Source organism: Gallinula chloropus (genome assembly GCF_964237585.1).
Source record: "Gallinula chloropus genome assembly, chromosome: 1".
NCBI classification, from domain to species: domain Eukaryota; kingdom Metazoa; phylum Chordata; class Aves; order Gruiformes; family Rallidae; genus Gallinula; species Gallinula chloropus.
Genome location: NC_140085.1, coordinates 29,479,426 through 29,494,801, shown reverse-complemented (window position 1 = coordinate 29,494,801; position 15,376 = coordinate 29,479,426). Strand labels below are relative to the sequence as shown.

The 15,376-nt window shown below is 44.7% G+C and overlaps 1 protein-coding gene across 3 annotated transcripts; it reads left to right on the top strand.

Annotated features, from left to right (window-relative positions):
• The first annotated feature begins 1,062 nt into the window (after nt 1–1,062).
• On the top strand, nt 1,063–14,423 carry MDM2 (MDM2 proto-oncogene). Of its 3 annotated transcripts, none has more exons than XM_084262429.1 (12): nt 1,063–1,144; nt 1,566–1,654; nt 1,792–1,864; nt 3,856–3,930; nt 4,282–4,415; nt 4,563–4,612; nt 5,873–5,940; nt 6,090–6,183; nt 8,655–8,812; nt 9,766–9,921; nt 11,839–11,916; nt 13,369–14,423. In XM_084262429.1, exons 3-12 carry the CDS (start codon nt 1,796–1,798, stop codon nt 13,936–13,938), a joined length of 1,452 nt encoding a protein of 483 aa, XP_084118555.1. In that variant the 5' UTR covers nt 1,063–1,144; nt 1,566–1,654; nt 1,792–1,795; the 3' UTR covers nt 13,939–14,423. The 3 variants fall into 3 exon arrangements, with proteins under 3 accessions (XP_084118555.1, XP_084118554.1, XP_084118556.1); XM_084262428.1 differs by having other exon boundaries at nt 8,652–8,812; XM_084262430.1 differs by lacking the exon at nt 3,856–3,930 and having other exon boundaries at nt 8,652–8,812.
• The last annotated feature ends 953 nt before the right edge of the window (nt 14,424–15,376 follow it).

Here is a 15,376-nt window from a genome sequence, read left to right as displayed (position 1 = left end):
TAATCATCTTCGTAGCCCTTCTCTGTACTCTAAGGAGGTCCCCGCCTTTTTTATACCAGGGAGCCCAGAACTGGACACAGTTTTCTCCTAGTTTCCTCTCCTAAATATCAGTGAAAAAATTACTTTAAAAGCACAAATGAGCATTGCAAATCAAACAAGCATCCAAAGGTTGCTAGCCAGGCAACCAACACTTTCATTACTGGATCCCTGAATTGATGTGGACTGTAAGCAAGAGCCTTTATTAACCGTGAAATAAACTGACATCTATCCCTAACATATGCTGGCTTTATGGCAGTACAAGGTTACCATTCTAAGTCCTGCAGCTGTTCACCCCCAGACAAGGCCTCGCGTTTCCGAACCAGAGCTCACGAAGCTGGGGTCCCGAGGGCTGCCACGGGCCTCACCCTGCACGGGCACGGCTGCACCTCAAAACTGCCTAGTGTGTCAGAGGCACGTCTGACATCAGTCTGCAAACCAGCATTGTTAATTTTTTTTAGCAGAAGCAAAGATCTGTGGGGAACGTTCATACTCTTTAACCTGTGGTTACCATCAAGCCCTCTCTTCCAGCTTCACAAGCACAAGCCACGATGTTTTGTTTAACCACAACTGTATGGTTTTGGCCGAGTGGCCGTGAACGCAGCCGGGAGGGGATAGAAGGGACGACTGGCAGGACGAGGAAGAAAAAACAAGGAAAGGAAAAGCGCAGCGCCCGCGTCCTGCCTCCCGCAGCGCCCGGCGCGGGTCTCATCGCGCCTGCTGCTGCTGCCGGGCCTTCGCCCTGTTTGTCCCTCAACCCGGGCACCGCTTTTCTGCTCCGACCGGCTCTGGTTCTCCATGCCCCGGCCCCGGGAAAGGGCGGACTGGCGATCAGACAAGCCCGGACTCTGTTTCTTCCAGCCCCGGGGCCGGGCGCACTGGCGGTCACACAGGCCCGGCCGCCGCGCTGCGAGGCGCCGCGTCAGGTCGCTGCACGGCGCTCGGGGGCCGTTGCCCCAAGGCCATTAGGGGGCGCTGGCGAGACCAGCGGGCCGCGCGGTGCGGGTGGCCAAAATGGCGGCGTTGGGTGCGGACCGCGCTGCGGCGTGGTAGGGCCCCCGGTCCTTCGCCCGCCGCGGGCCGGGCAGCGGAGCGGGTGCGGCTGGTGGTGCGTGGAGACTCCCGATGTGCTCGGGGACGGGGGCTGAGGGGTCGCTCGGGGCTCGCTTTTAGCGCTTGGCGGTCTCGGCGCTGGGGGAGGGGCGGCCGAAGCGCGGAGGGGCGTTCGCTCGGGGCGCGGCCCTGAGGGGAGCGCCGCGTTTGCCGCCTGCAAGGGGAGCGGAGCCTGCGGGGTGTGTGTGTGTGTGTGTGTGTGTGTGTGTGAAGGAACGGGATACGGGACGCGGAGAGGTTGATGTTTGTCTACGCGCTCCCCCCCCCCGTTTCTGGCGGGTGCGGTGACTCAGCGTCGGCCCCCGCCCGCCTGCCCCCCGTGGTGACTCGGCAGCGCCGCCGCTCCTGGTCATGCTCAGGCATGTCGGGCCGCGGCCGGCGGAGGAGCTAAGCCCCGACTTGCCTCCTCTTGGCAGTGCTATATAAGGCTATCCCTGGCCCGGCCCGATTCGGCCCCGATACCCGCCGCCAGAGCCCGGCGTGTGGGTTGGACAAAGGCGCCGAGGTGAGTGGGCACGATCGGGGTTGCGGAGGGCGGCCCTGCGCCCGCCCCGCTGTCTCTCTGGGGGCGCGGGGGGAGGGGGGAGCCCGGGTGGTGCAGCTGTGTTACACTTTCTGAGGTTGTCCTCCGCTTAACTGCAGGCAAATGTGCAATACCAAGATGTCCTCCCTCACGGATGCCTCTTCTGTCACCGCTTCGGAGCAAGAGGCGCTGGTCAGTAGTTCTCTCGGGCGCGCGGGTTTTTTACGCTTTTTGCAGAGTTTCGAGCTGTTAATTCAGAAGGACCGCTTTGCTCAGCCAGCCACGGTTGGAGAAAAGTCAGGAAATCCGGGGAAGGTGGTCTCGTTCTGATCCTGTAATTGCGAAGCAAATGTTTCTCATTCGTGGTCGAGAGTTGAGGGTGGTGTTTTAGGTCTAGACTGTTTCATGGAGACCTTAAATAGGTTAATGAATTTTAATGAAGGGGATCTTGTGGTCCGATTTGATCAGGATATTTCTTGGTGGAAATTGGTTAACAGCTCATAGGTGAAGAGTTGTAGAAGATCTCTGTGGCACAAACGTATGCTGTTTGTGAAATAATCCTGTCATTACAGCCGAAGGTTTTCCAATTTGGCATTTTCACTTTCTCGTCTATTGGAATTCTTAAGCAAGCTGTAAAAGAGTCTTTGTGTTTATGGCTTTGCGTATCCACGCTTTCCACGGTACGGTGACAGTTCTGCTGTCCTGGCTCTCTACGTTAAAGTTTTCCTGAGGATGGAAACCTGTGCATTAGACGTGAGTTAAATTAAATCAGCAGTGTACAATGATGGTTCAGCTGGATTACCTCTTGTAGAAGGGCAAAGTTTAAAAGTGTAGGCTGTCAGCAGAACTTCAGAAAAGCGAAGTAACAGTAGAGCAGACTGTTCAAAGTTGATTTTTGTTTGTTTGATTGGGTTGGGATTTTTTTAAGTCATAATGTGATGCTACCATCTGCTGTCAGGTCTCCATGGCAAAAGAACTTCTTGCAGGAGTCCGGGAGAGAGGACTGAGGAGTAGTAAGATCTGAACCCATGGGTCTAGTTGTGGATTCAGAGATCTGAAACCGTGTTTTGCCTCCCTATGCTCAAGCAAGCTGTCATTCATAGCTGAATAAGTCACTGTTTGCTTCCTTTATGAAACTAATATATGCTCCATGCTTTAAATAATTCAGCACTTGTGAGGGGAGAATAGGCATCTAACATTGTCCACAAGCTAGTTTGTTGGTTTTATTACCTGTGATACTTGCAACTGGTACCTTGCTAATGCACTGAAATTTAACATTTATTTTAGCAGACATGGTATTTTTTCTTACTTTAGGCACTATGTTAGGGTAGCTAAATACAAGCTCGTGCTTAGAGTGGTTTCCCTGTTGTTGAAGGGGCAACGGTAGAATATAGAGCATGGGGAACTGTCAGTGGCATTTTCTTTGCATTTCTGCCGGCTGCTGCACTGGTACTGGCACTGCTGTTTAAGGAAAAAAAAGGGGGGGGTTGTGATTTTTTTGTTTGTTTGTTTGTTTTGTTTTAAAACATTTTCTTCTACCTCAGAAGGTAGAAAATTGCTGTAGATTGGCTGCAGATGGGTCTCTGCTGGTACAGTGGGGGTGTGGTGGGTCATTGCAGAGGTGAATAAAATACAATGCTAGGGACAGAGTGTGCTAATCCCAGCTAAGAAAAGACTTCAGAGGCAAAGCACCTCAGCTGGCAGATGCAAACCCACAGCCCCAGAAACTCACAGGAAGAGACAAGGAAGGAGCTGGATCTGTGCTTTTGCTTTGTGACCTGCACTCTGGGCCTGACAGTCCCCAAAGGTCCGTTTGCTTCCCTCGGGGAGTCACTGTAATGACTAAAGGAGTGAAGCTGAATTCCCCAGGACCCAGCCTGGTACTCGAAGGCACCAAACAAACCCTGTACCTCAAATTGAGAAATCTGTATGTACCAGTGCAAGGTTGAGGTTTGAGCTGAGATGTACAGCATGTGAGGAGTTTAGTGTGATTGTGTTATTTTCCTTTAACTTTCCACAGTAAAAAACCCTAAATAAACAAAAAAACAAGCTCCTAACCAACCCTCTTGGTTTTGATGCAGTTGTGTGTTTGTGGGGTCAGTGCAGAAGGAGGATGCCAACCTGTATAAATAGTGTTTTGTTTGGTAAATATTTGATGCATGCTGGTTTTTTTCCCCACACAGGTTAAACCAAAGCCACTATTGTTGAAGTTGTTAAAGTTAGCTGGTGCAGAAAAGGACACTTTTACTATGAAGGAGGTGAGAACTTTTAATCAGTAAGGGCAAATTAAAGCCAGTACAGGCAGATTGTTCTTTTGTTTTGGGTGAATGGCTGGCAGTGTACCTCACAGTTTATCTAGCAGATACTGGGACAAGGTACTGTTTATATTTTCCTGCTGACTGTTAGGTGGTGTGTAGCCAGTTTCTCAGAGTCTGAACAGAAGTATCTGGTGGTCAGTAGAACAGGAGAGTATTTGAGGAATGATAGATGAAAATCAAGTGGAATTTCACGTAATGTGAGAAGAGCAAATCTCAATTTAATGTGTTTTCTGTTAAACTTGAAACAGCAGAACCTGAGTATTTAATGTCTGTATGTATTTTGTTTTGCAGGTAATATTCTATCTTGGACAATATATTATGTCTAAACAATTATATGATGAAAAACAGCAACATATTGTACACTGTGCAAATGATCTCCTGGGGGATTTATTTGGAGTAACAAGCTTTTCAGTAAAAGAACACAGGTAAAATGGGATTCTTTTTTGAGAGTCTGGTTGTGAAGTAATGGAGAACGTAATGCGTACGGCCTTTTAACTCTGCATCTTCAGAGAGGGTAAGCTCTCTTCTATGGTGATGTGTAGCTAACATCTCTTTCTTTATCCCCATCTAAGGAGGCTATATTCAATGATTTCCAGAAATCTGATAGCAGTCAATCAACAAGGTAAGATAATTTGAAAGGACATTCTGGTTTTTGTTTGAGAATTAGTAGTAGGGAAAATACATCTTGCACGTAGTGATCAGGTAACTGTGATCTTCCCATAATTGGCCTTTTGGCTGTACATACTGCAGCCCAATGTGATTGCAAATAGTGAGTCAAAGCAAATGATGTTTCTTCTTGGGGCAAAAAAATAAAACTCAATCTCAGTGTTGGAGAGTTCTGTTGGGCTAGAACCAGGGCAAGCACCAGCAGAGCTAATACAAGAATTAATTGCCAGACCAGTTGCTTGTTTGCGTTTCTTGCAGATAAAGCTCTCAAGACCATTAAAAAGCTTTTAATATTCAAATTTGGCTTCTTGAAGTTGTGCCAGCAATGAACTCAGGGCAACGGCTTTATATTGTTTCTGTTAGTGTTCTGTTTCAGTTTTCAAAACTGAATGTGGAGTGCATTTGGAACTGGGCACACTCAGCTACAATGAGCCTTCTAAAAGGTCTGTGTGTTTAAAAATGTAGCTTTGTGGTAACTGTGGATAGCCACTCCATAAATGGAGTATTGTTACATACAGCCATCTTCCCTGCAGTGTAAAAACGCCCAGTAGAGCTGTAATTTTTTAGTACTGCAGGGAGTCAACAAGAAGTTAAACAATGGAAGCTGTTTCATAAATTGGCTTCTAAATCCATATTAAGACTCTCTTTGTTTCGGATTTGCTCCTAAAAGGCAAGTGTTCAGCTGCTGAAGATGGGAAACATGCTCTCTTCGTTGTGCTTCCAAACTTAAGGGATGATAATATCTCCAATTCTTTTTTCGATGGGTCTGTCAGTAAGCATATGTAATGACCAGCAGTTAATTTACCTTTTACACGGTGTCTTTTAATTTCAGTGTTCCCATAAGATGATAGCTAGTGAACTACACTTTGGAGAGGAGGAAGTGTAAAATACTTCCTGTGTGCAGAGTCCAGCCTAAGGCACTGCCTTCATTTTAAGGCATTCTGGGCTACTGTGTAGTTAAAATTTCTTCTTCCTCCCCACTTGCCTATTTGTGTAGGGGTGCAGGGGGAGTGCTGCATGCTCCTGAGAAGCAAAGGAGCAGGGTTTTTTGGTGTTTGTTTTTTCTGTTGTTTCAAAATGTTTGGATTTTAAGTTATGTTTAGAATTTACTTTGTAAATGCTGTGAGCTTTTAACTTCTCTCCCTTCCTTCTATTCTCATGTTTTTAAGCCTGAAACTGACTTTGTGCTGTATTGTGGTTTTTGGTTTGGTTTCAGACTCTGCATTTGCTGACACACCTGAGGATGAGGCCAGATTTCCACTTGAAGAAGAAAATGCTCTGAAGGTGACTTTTTTTTTTTCTTTTTTTTGGTAAATCAGTGTTCTGAGATCAGTTTTATTGAGGTTTGCATGACAGTGGCAATGGTTTAGATGTAATTAGTTGATTCTACCTCATGTTCATGCTCAGGCTTACTCCATGTTTCTGTTAACCAGGAATCTATACAAGAGTTAGAAGAGAAGCAGGCTGCGTCTAATGTGACCTCCCGACCCACTACGTCTTCTAGGAGGAGAACACACAGTGAATCTGGTATGTGCAGGTTTATGATGCAGTGTTCACTAGCATGGCCACTTAGGAAAAAAAGTACAGTCTGTTGCCTTACTGACTTGAAAGATGCTGACAAATACTATTGGTATTTCTCTGTCTGTCTAAACCAAAATACTCAGTGCATGATTCCTTGCATTGCTCCAGTTTGGATCTTGAGAACTGTCAGTAAGGTGATGGACTAACTTGTTCCACAGATGTGTTAAACTTGTGCGGGTCAGCAGGACTTCATGTTGAGAACACTTAGATTTGTAATAGACTGTTGTAGTCAAATTCACATCAGTTCTCTCTGTAGGCGGCCACAAAATTTACCTTTTTTTTTTTTTCTTTCTAAAACCACTTCTCATTGGATTTTAATTGGTGTCAGATGTCCAAGGCCTGTTAGCAACAGGAGATGATATTGGATATGTTCAGGTACCTGACCACTGACTAAGCACATTTTAAAACATCTGGTGACTTAAACATTATATTTGTCTCCTCTCTACAGTGGCTATTCAATAATCGCTGGTGTGGAATGCCACTTGCTGATTATCAGAGGAAACAAAGCTCGCCAGCATAAACCTAAATAACCCTGAAGCTTCTCAGTGGAAGTGTTCTCTACAGTTCTACTTGAATACCATTCTGTGGAATTTCTTAGATTACTTAGATTTGTTCCATCACTTCTGTTACCTGATGACTTGGTAGCTGTAATTACCTGGGCAGTGATAACCCTCTGTCGCTGCATTGAACTTCCTTCAGTTGCTGAGGAACATTTTCAGTTCCTCAGCTTTTGTGGAGCATTTTTTGTGTTCACCGCAGGCCACTGTTCTGTTAGTCAGTCCAAACATTGTGCTGCATTGCTGAGCGGTTTGCACTAGATTAAAAGAACATTTTAATGTTGTAACAAAAACTAGTGAAAGGATGGAAAGTCTCAGTTAAACATCATAACCTGTAATATTTAGGCATGACCCAGAGCACTTAAGGTCCTGTGTTGTGCTTGCTTATTGTAGGTTTGATTGTTAACTCTTGCCTTTGCATCCATTTATTAGTTTGTTACAGCCTTAAAAGTTCTTTTAATATAGTGTTTTTATATACACTTTTTTTCTAATTTATAGGAAATCTTCCTTTTAAACCACTATTCTTGTTAAATTGGGATGGTAGCGGCTCCTTTGGAGCCGCTTATATAGTGTATAGAAACCTTGTGGTGGTACAGTATCAGTACAGCATGGAGCCATGACAACTAAATGAGGACAACGATGGACAGGAGCAACCCTTGGGCCTGGGGGCACCAAATTTGGTGGGGCTCTCAGGGCGAAAAAAGAAAAGAGAGGGACTGAGCCAAGAAGCACCAAGGGAAAGTAAGAGAAGTCTCAAAGTATGTACAAGTGTTTCGTTCTTTTTTCTTTTGCAATTCAAGACTTGAAGACTCGTGGATTGTTAGGGTGTGTTTTGCAAGGCAAGGGAGAAGCAGGGCAATAGAGGGTGGGTGCAGAAGGCACCCATAGAGGGGCAGCCAGCTGTTACTGAGGTCTGTTGAACCAAGTTGTCAGACCTCTTGGGGACTTTTCACTCCGCTGCACTTGCATACTGACTTTGCAAAGCCTTTTTTAGTAAAATTGCTTCTTACCAAACACTGTGAAAGTCAGTGGAGCTGAATTTTGACTTACCTACCCCTATAAATGCTGTCCCTTTACTCCTATTGCTGCTGTAGGTGGTTGTTCCAAAACATGAGGTATTTAAAAAGCATTGTCTTTTTGCCTTCAAACCAAGTACATTTAGTAAGTGCAGCTTAAAGCAATGCTTTTAGAGTCTGATTTTTACTTTGTATGCATTGGAGATTTTCTTGCTAGTGTGTGGTGAAAGTCATAATGGTTTGTCAAAAAAGTCCCATGGAGTAAATACAATTACATAGAGCGCAACTATTAACTGCTAAATTTGTTGAGGCACCTGAAACTTGCCCCTGAATTTAACCTTGCTTGGGTCCTTTGCATGAATGCCTGTGACCTGGGAACTAGTTTCTGTCTCCCTGCAAATTCTGGGGTGGACTGAACAGCCCTCTGAAAGTGCCTTTCTGTCTACTGACTGTAGAGGGAGCTAGGACAATGAAGGTCCTAACTGCATTCCTTAAAATTAGGAGGGGTTTAACGTGTCACGTGGGGGTAGAAGTGGTTCCAAATTTGCAGTTACTGTGTTTCCTGCATGTGGAGACTGCCGTTTATAAGCTGTACTGATGAGATAAGTGGGGAAGCCTGCCCTGGAAATACTGGTTTCAGGATCGCTTCACACTTTACATATTTCTCAGTGTTACTGTGTCTTTTAAACAACTTCTTGGTGCCTTTATTTTTTCCCCCATAACCTAATACTGAATTACTTTATTATTCCTATATAAGTAAATTTTATGTTAAGGTTCTTTTAAGAATATTTAAAGCTGCATAGATATCTTTATAATAATACAAATTCTTGAATGTACCCAGAAGAAAACTCTTCAGATGATCTCCTTAGCGACAGAAGAAAACGACACAAGTCAGACAGCATTTCATTGACGTTTGATGAGAGTCTCTCGTGGTGTGTAGTCAGTGGGCTGTGCCGGGAAAGAAGCAATAGCAGTGACTCAACAGATTCTCTGTCCATTCCTGTAAGTCAAAATATATATTTGTATTTTTTGTGGTACAGATTTTTGCAGATACCAAAGTGCTGATGTGCACCTTAAAAACGCCATGCTCTTAATTCAGAGCAGCAGTGCCTTCAGTGGGGTCTGAGGAGAGAATAGGGGCTGTGTGGGTGGAGTTGGTGGTCTTTCACAGATCTGCTGACTAAGCTGAAGTTAAGTTAATATTAAAAAATAACAGTAACTTTTGTTACTTAGAAAACAGATCTGACTGCTGGCACAGGGCTGAAAAACTGTCAGATATATTTTTGTCCTTTAGAATAAGTATTTCCTAGAATGCTTGGAGAGGAACGCGGTCACAGGTTCTGTAATTCAGGATAGTTGGTAGCTGTATGTAATAGTGCCCCAGTGATACACTGTAGCTGTTTTCCAGGCCTTTAGTGCTTTTTATTGCTGTTGCCAGCAAACAGATTTATCTGTGGTTAGCAAATTTGTGTGTGGAGCTGTGCTGATGGTACTCCTAGTCTCATACTGTATTCTGAATTGACAGAGCTAATACTGTGTCTCCACTCTTGCTATTTTATTTGTTTAGCCAGCATCTCAAATTAAGGCTCACAAAGTTGATGAGAATAGATAATTTAATGAATGACATGCAGCCAAAAGAGCGTCCTTTAGCAGCTGTTACCTCAGTTATTAGGAGAGCCTTTGTGAAATAGTAGCTGCAGTCTTCAAGTTGGCTGCAGGTTGACTGCAGGTTCTTATTACAGAGCCAATAAAAAGCTTCTGCATCTTGCTTTATAATCTACATACAATTCGTTGATCTCAAAAGATGTTCCTATGTTAACAGCAGCTGGTCTCATTTCTTTCATAGCTAATTAATCTGAGTAGTTGGGTTTTATATTACAAGTTACTGTAACAGTAATGGTTATGGGTATGGAGACAGGTGAGGTTGAATGTGTACTTTTATCTTCTCTTTTCAGGATCTTGATGCCAGCTCATTAAGCGAAAATTCTGATTGGTTTGACCACAGTTCTGTTTCAGACCAGTTCAGTGTAGAATTTGAAGTTGAGTCTATTTATTCAGAAGATTATAGCCATAATGAAGAAGGCCAGGAACTCACAGATGAAGATGATGAGGTATGTATTTGGTTTGGATGGATAATTTTTTGACTGGATGGGGTGAAAGAGAGAAGGGCACTTCGAGGAATAATTCATGTTGAGATTCCACCAGGAAGAAGTAACTCTTCAGGTTTACTGCAGGACTGCATGTGTGTTTTGGGTTTGCATGGCAAGGCTTTGATACTAGGGGGTGAAAGGGGCAGGCCACAGAGGTGGCTTCTGCAAGAAGATGGTAGAAGAAACCCCCAGGTCCAACAGAGTCAATACCAGCTGGCTCCAAGACTCACCCACTGCTGACCAAGGCTGAGCCAATCATAACAGTGGTAGCCCCTCTGAGGACATTTAAGAAGAAAAAACCCTGAGCAGCAGATATTTTTTCGACTGGAGAAAGGAGTGGGAAGATAGGAGAAGCTTTGCAGGTGCCAAGATCAGTGAAGAAGAGTGCGAGAATGTGTGTCAGTGCTGGAGCAGAGATTTTCCCTGCAGCCCCTGGGGAGGACCATGGTGAAGCGGATTGTCCCTTTGCAGCCCATGAGAGATGATGGGGAGTTGAGATTCCATCTGCAGCCCTTGAAGGACCCCATGCTGGAGCAGGTAGAGACACCTGAAAGCTGCTGTGACATGGTGAGAAGCCTGCACTGGAGCAAGCTCCCAGCAGGACCTGCAGCCCATGGAGAGAGGAGCCCACACAAGAGCAGGTTTGCTGAGGGAACTTGTGACCCTGTGGGGGATCACTCTGGAGCAGTCTGTTCTTGAAGGTTTGCACTCTGTGGAAGAGACCCGTGCTGGGACAGGTCATGGAGAACTGCACCCTGTGGGAAGGACTGGCATTGGAGGAGTTCATGTAGGACTGTCTCCCGTGAGAGGCACCCCATCTCAGCCTGGAACAGGGGAAGAGAGCAATGAGAATGGTCTCTCCCTGTCCTTATCTCTCCTCCTAAGCCTCTGTGGTGGATCTCCATATCTGGAATGTCAGGAGTGGATTGGTAGCTTGCTTGCTTGCTTGCTTTTTTTTAAACGGGTTAAGTTTTCTGTTGATCTCAGAGAGGAGAATCGGCTCATGCCAGGGTTGGTCAACTACCAGGGGCAGAATTCGCCAGGGATGTAACATGATCATGGTAACTTGAGGAGCTGAATGGGACCGCCTGTACTGATCAACACAGGGCTATAGTGCTGTGTGGCTGCACCCTGAGATAAAGGTGGTGAGTTGGAGGGAGAAAAGATAGAGGTGTGTCCCTGCTCCCAGCAACAGTGCTGAGAGTTGTGGAATGGTTATGGTTGGAAAAGAGGTCCCTGGAGGTCATCCTGTCCAATGCCACTGGCTCAAGCAGAGCTGATTGCCTGTGAACATGTCTGGGCAACTTTGAATATCTCCAAGGATGGAGGCTGCACAGCAGCTCACAGGGCAACCTGCACAGTAAAACAGCATCTCCAGATGTTCAGACAGAACCTCTTGATTTGTGTCAGTTACCTGCTGTCCTGTTGCTGAACACCACTGAAAAGTACTTGGCTTTGTCATCTTCAGACCTTCTCAGGTATTAACACATCCATAAGATCCACCCCCCAGGCCTTCTCTTTGTCAGGCTGCCCAGCCCCAGCTCTCAGCCTTTCCTCCCACGAGAGCTCCTACAATCCCCTCGTCATTTTAGCGGCGCTTGGCTGGACTCTGGTAGCTCCGTATCTCTCATGTACTGGAGAGCCCAGAGCTGGATGCAGTGTGCCAGGTCTGGCCTCTCCAGTGCTCAGTGGAGGGGAAGGTGTGAAGGAAATTATTTCCCCCCAGACCAGTCATGGGATTTTGTGGAGTTACTTGCTAACGTAAATTAACCCATGTGTTGCTTACTGTATTTAATTAAACATCAGAAAAATGGCAAGTTTCCAATTGAATGCCCCAAACCAGTTACATCAATACTTCTTTTTTTTAATGTAAACCAGGTGTATCAGCTGACTATTTACCAGGATGAAGATAGCGATGCTGATTCGTTTGATGAAGATCCAGAGATTTCTCTAGCTGTGAGTAAAAAGTTGACTGGCAAAGCATCATTAAGTTGGGTGAATGGCAGAGCAGGTCAAGGCATAGAGATGAATTCTTCTCAGTGATTTTTTTTAAACTTTTTTTAAAAAATTAAACTGACTTTCTTGGATGTTTGAAAATTCCAAGACAATAGATTGAACATGTGATTATTAAAGTTGTTATTAAAGTAAACTTCCTAATCCACAAAAAAAAAAGCCCACATTAAGACTTTCACTGACTTAATGGAAGGAAACTTTGGAGCCTAAATCTGATGGAGCCTAAATCTGACTTGTTTCACAAAATAATATAAAATCATCTTAGTTGCATACATTAAAAAGCCTCTTCGTGTACCTAGTTGTAGTGTCCACTCTGAATGAAGGGATCTATAGCATACGGATGCACGCTACAAAAATGTAACTGGTTTTCACAACAAAATGAACAGATGTTGAGGCTTTTTCTAAATTATTTCAGACCATTCCTGAAGCGTGGGAAGAAATTCAGGGGTTTGAGGCAAAGTACGTAGACATACATGCAGAAAGCAGACACCTGAATGAAAAAGCAGTGTCCTTATGCTTGCTCTTGGCAGTCAAAGCTTGGATAAAGCTGTTGTCCAAAACTCTGTTCCAGTCGCTTCTTGATGGTCTTGCAGGACTGAGGGACTCGGCAATGTGTGTAAAACACACGTGTCGCTGCTTGTGTGTGGGAACATAACGTCTGTGTGGTGTTTTTAGGCATTAAAATTGGTCTCCAAAGCTTTTCATGTTACTGGTGTTATTTAGGACTCAAACAAAAAAATGCTTCTGAATTAAATTTTGGGTTGTGTTTTGTTCTTATTCATCATGCAGTGTGGATCATTTGTAGGAAAGATCAGTTTCCTTAGAAAGGAAGCGTGTTTAATGAGACAGTGAAGTATTTTCAGTGTGGCGTTGGGAGTAACCTCTGAGGTGGGACTGTGGCCCTTTGAACGGCCGCTGGCTCTTCTCTGTGCTCCTGCTGTGTCGGAGTGCCCTCTGCCGGCCGCTCCGCACGCCCGCAGCTTCGCCGCCCACAGGTTCAAGGTCCCGTCACTCCTGAATCCCTCCCGTTTCAGAAGTCTGTTGAAAATAATGGGAAGGGTGACCATTTTGTCAGAAAGAATCTTTTCGTGAGGTTCCCCGAAGACTTTTGTGATCTTGTTTCTTCGGTTTTGCCTAAGAGATAATCAGTTGTGGTTTTCTACCTCCTCTGTATTTCACAAAACATGCTGCATGAGTAAGTCAGAGAGGAGAGTCTTTCTGAAGTCAGACTGACTTTAGTCTGGAAGCATAAAATGTCACCAAACGCTAAATAGAACTATTCAATGATAAACAAGGCTCAAGGTAACTATTATTTTGCAGTAATGCATTGCTTATAATCTGTGACTTGTAAGTGTTCCAAGTGGCTTAAGCTGTTCAACCTTTAATTCACTAAAGGATTATTGGAAGTGTCCCGAATGTGGCGAAATGAATCCTCCGCTGCCGCGCCATTGCCACAGGTGCTGGGCCCTTCGTGAGGACTGGCTTCCAGATGAGAAGAGTGATAAGCTGGAAAAGAACAAGTCAGAAAGTTCCTGCCCCTTAGAGGCTGAAGAAGGCTTTGATGTTCCTGACTGCAAGAAAGTGAAAATGACTGAGAGTAAAGAACCGTCTGTAGAGGAGAATGAGGATAAAGCAGTACAAATTTCCGAGTCCCAGGAAAGTGAAGATTATTCTCAGCCATCGACATCGAGCAGCATGTTTTATAGCAGTCAGGAGGACTTTAAGGAACCTGAGAAGAGAGAAATGCAAGACAAAGAGGAGAGTGTGGAATCCAGCCTCCCCGTTACCAGCATAGAGCCCTGTGTCATATGTCAGAGCCGACCTAAGAATGGCTGCATAGTGCATGGCAAAACGGGACACCTCATGTCGTGTTTCACCTGTGCAAGAAAGCTGAAGAAGAGGAACAAACCCTGCCCCGTGTGCAGGCAGCCCATACAGATGATTGTACTGACTTACTTTAGTTAGGTGGATGTTGGCCGGAAAGCAGCCAAAGGACCTTCATAAACTGGTTCAGAGAGTAAGAAGCTATTTTTGTATGCCTATTGGAAAATTAATATTTTGGGAGTTCTTACATTTGGTAAGAAAAGTAATTGTTGAAATAAATGCACTGAAGTTGTTGAGAGGTTAGTGTAATAATCGTGAGCCAGCTTGAAGATTTTAAATGCCTCTTGACAGAAATAACCAAGGCCTGTAACCTGCCTGCCTCTCCAGGTGTTTTATCTTCCATCCAAGGTAGTGATGTTTGTTTTACTGGATTAAATACGCACATTGAAAACCCAAATTCAGTGATTGTGAGAGGAGAGACGTGTTGGAGAGTTTGTCAATGAGAGTTCTTCCTCTTAAGAAGATTGACAATTGTCCTGATTGGAGGATCTGTAGCCTGGTACAGACACAAGGCTCAATCAGAATCCTCTGAATTAAGTCAGTAAAATAAATTAAGTAGAATCTTATCTCCCTTGTTCCCAAAACTTCTAAATTGTTCCACATAACCAAATCATGGGGAGATGCGACAGGAAATCATTTCAGGTTTTGGAAATAGAAAAGGATATTGTGTGTCTCTTATTTTTATAGTGTGCATTGTAAACTTCAGAGCTGTGTGTGTCCTGAGAAGTCATCAATTCCCCTTCCAATCTTACAGCTGTGTCTCAAATATCCCAAGAAACTGGCTTTTAACAATACTTGGTGGGTTTGGAGGCCTGTACTGGTAGGCACACTGAAAGGAGGAGATGCTGTGTAATACCAGGTTGGGGGATATTTAGAGACAATCATAGTCTCTCATGCTTATTTTTGACTGTGGCAATAGGGCATGCAGCTTGATTGCTCTATTTGCTTGACTAAAAACAGCAAGAGAAAAGGTCCATCTCCACCTGGAGAAAGAAATGAGCTGTGTAGGTCTTTACACAGACACTTTAAATTGGGTAGTCTCTCTAGCTTACACTCTTCTCATCTGTATCGCAGGAATGCTAAAAAGCTGTTGCAGGGAGTTTGGCCAACTCAAAACTGGTCTCGCTGGATCTGTCCTTTGCTTCTTTTAGTTCTCATCTCCTCACTGCACCTTGTCCAAAACTTTATGATATTCAGTTCCCTAATTGAGGAACCTACTAACTGTCTCCATTTTGTGGTGTGTTCAGAGCAGGTTGCATGAGTGCTTTGGTAAGCTCAGGTATCTTCAGGGTGTAGTTGGTTTACTCATCTGAGCTGTTTCTCAGCTGGAGGGTTTCTGTAGCAGTGGGTTGTAGTTAGTATTTTGGAAAACTAGATTATAAGAACAACTGTGTGTGGTTTTTTTTTAGCACCTTCTAATTTTACAAGTAGTTGCTGATAAGTGCCCAGCAGAGAATGGCAAATGAGTTTCATCATCGGGAAAGCCAGGAGTGGGACGTGGCCTCACTGCGGGGACTGT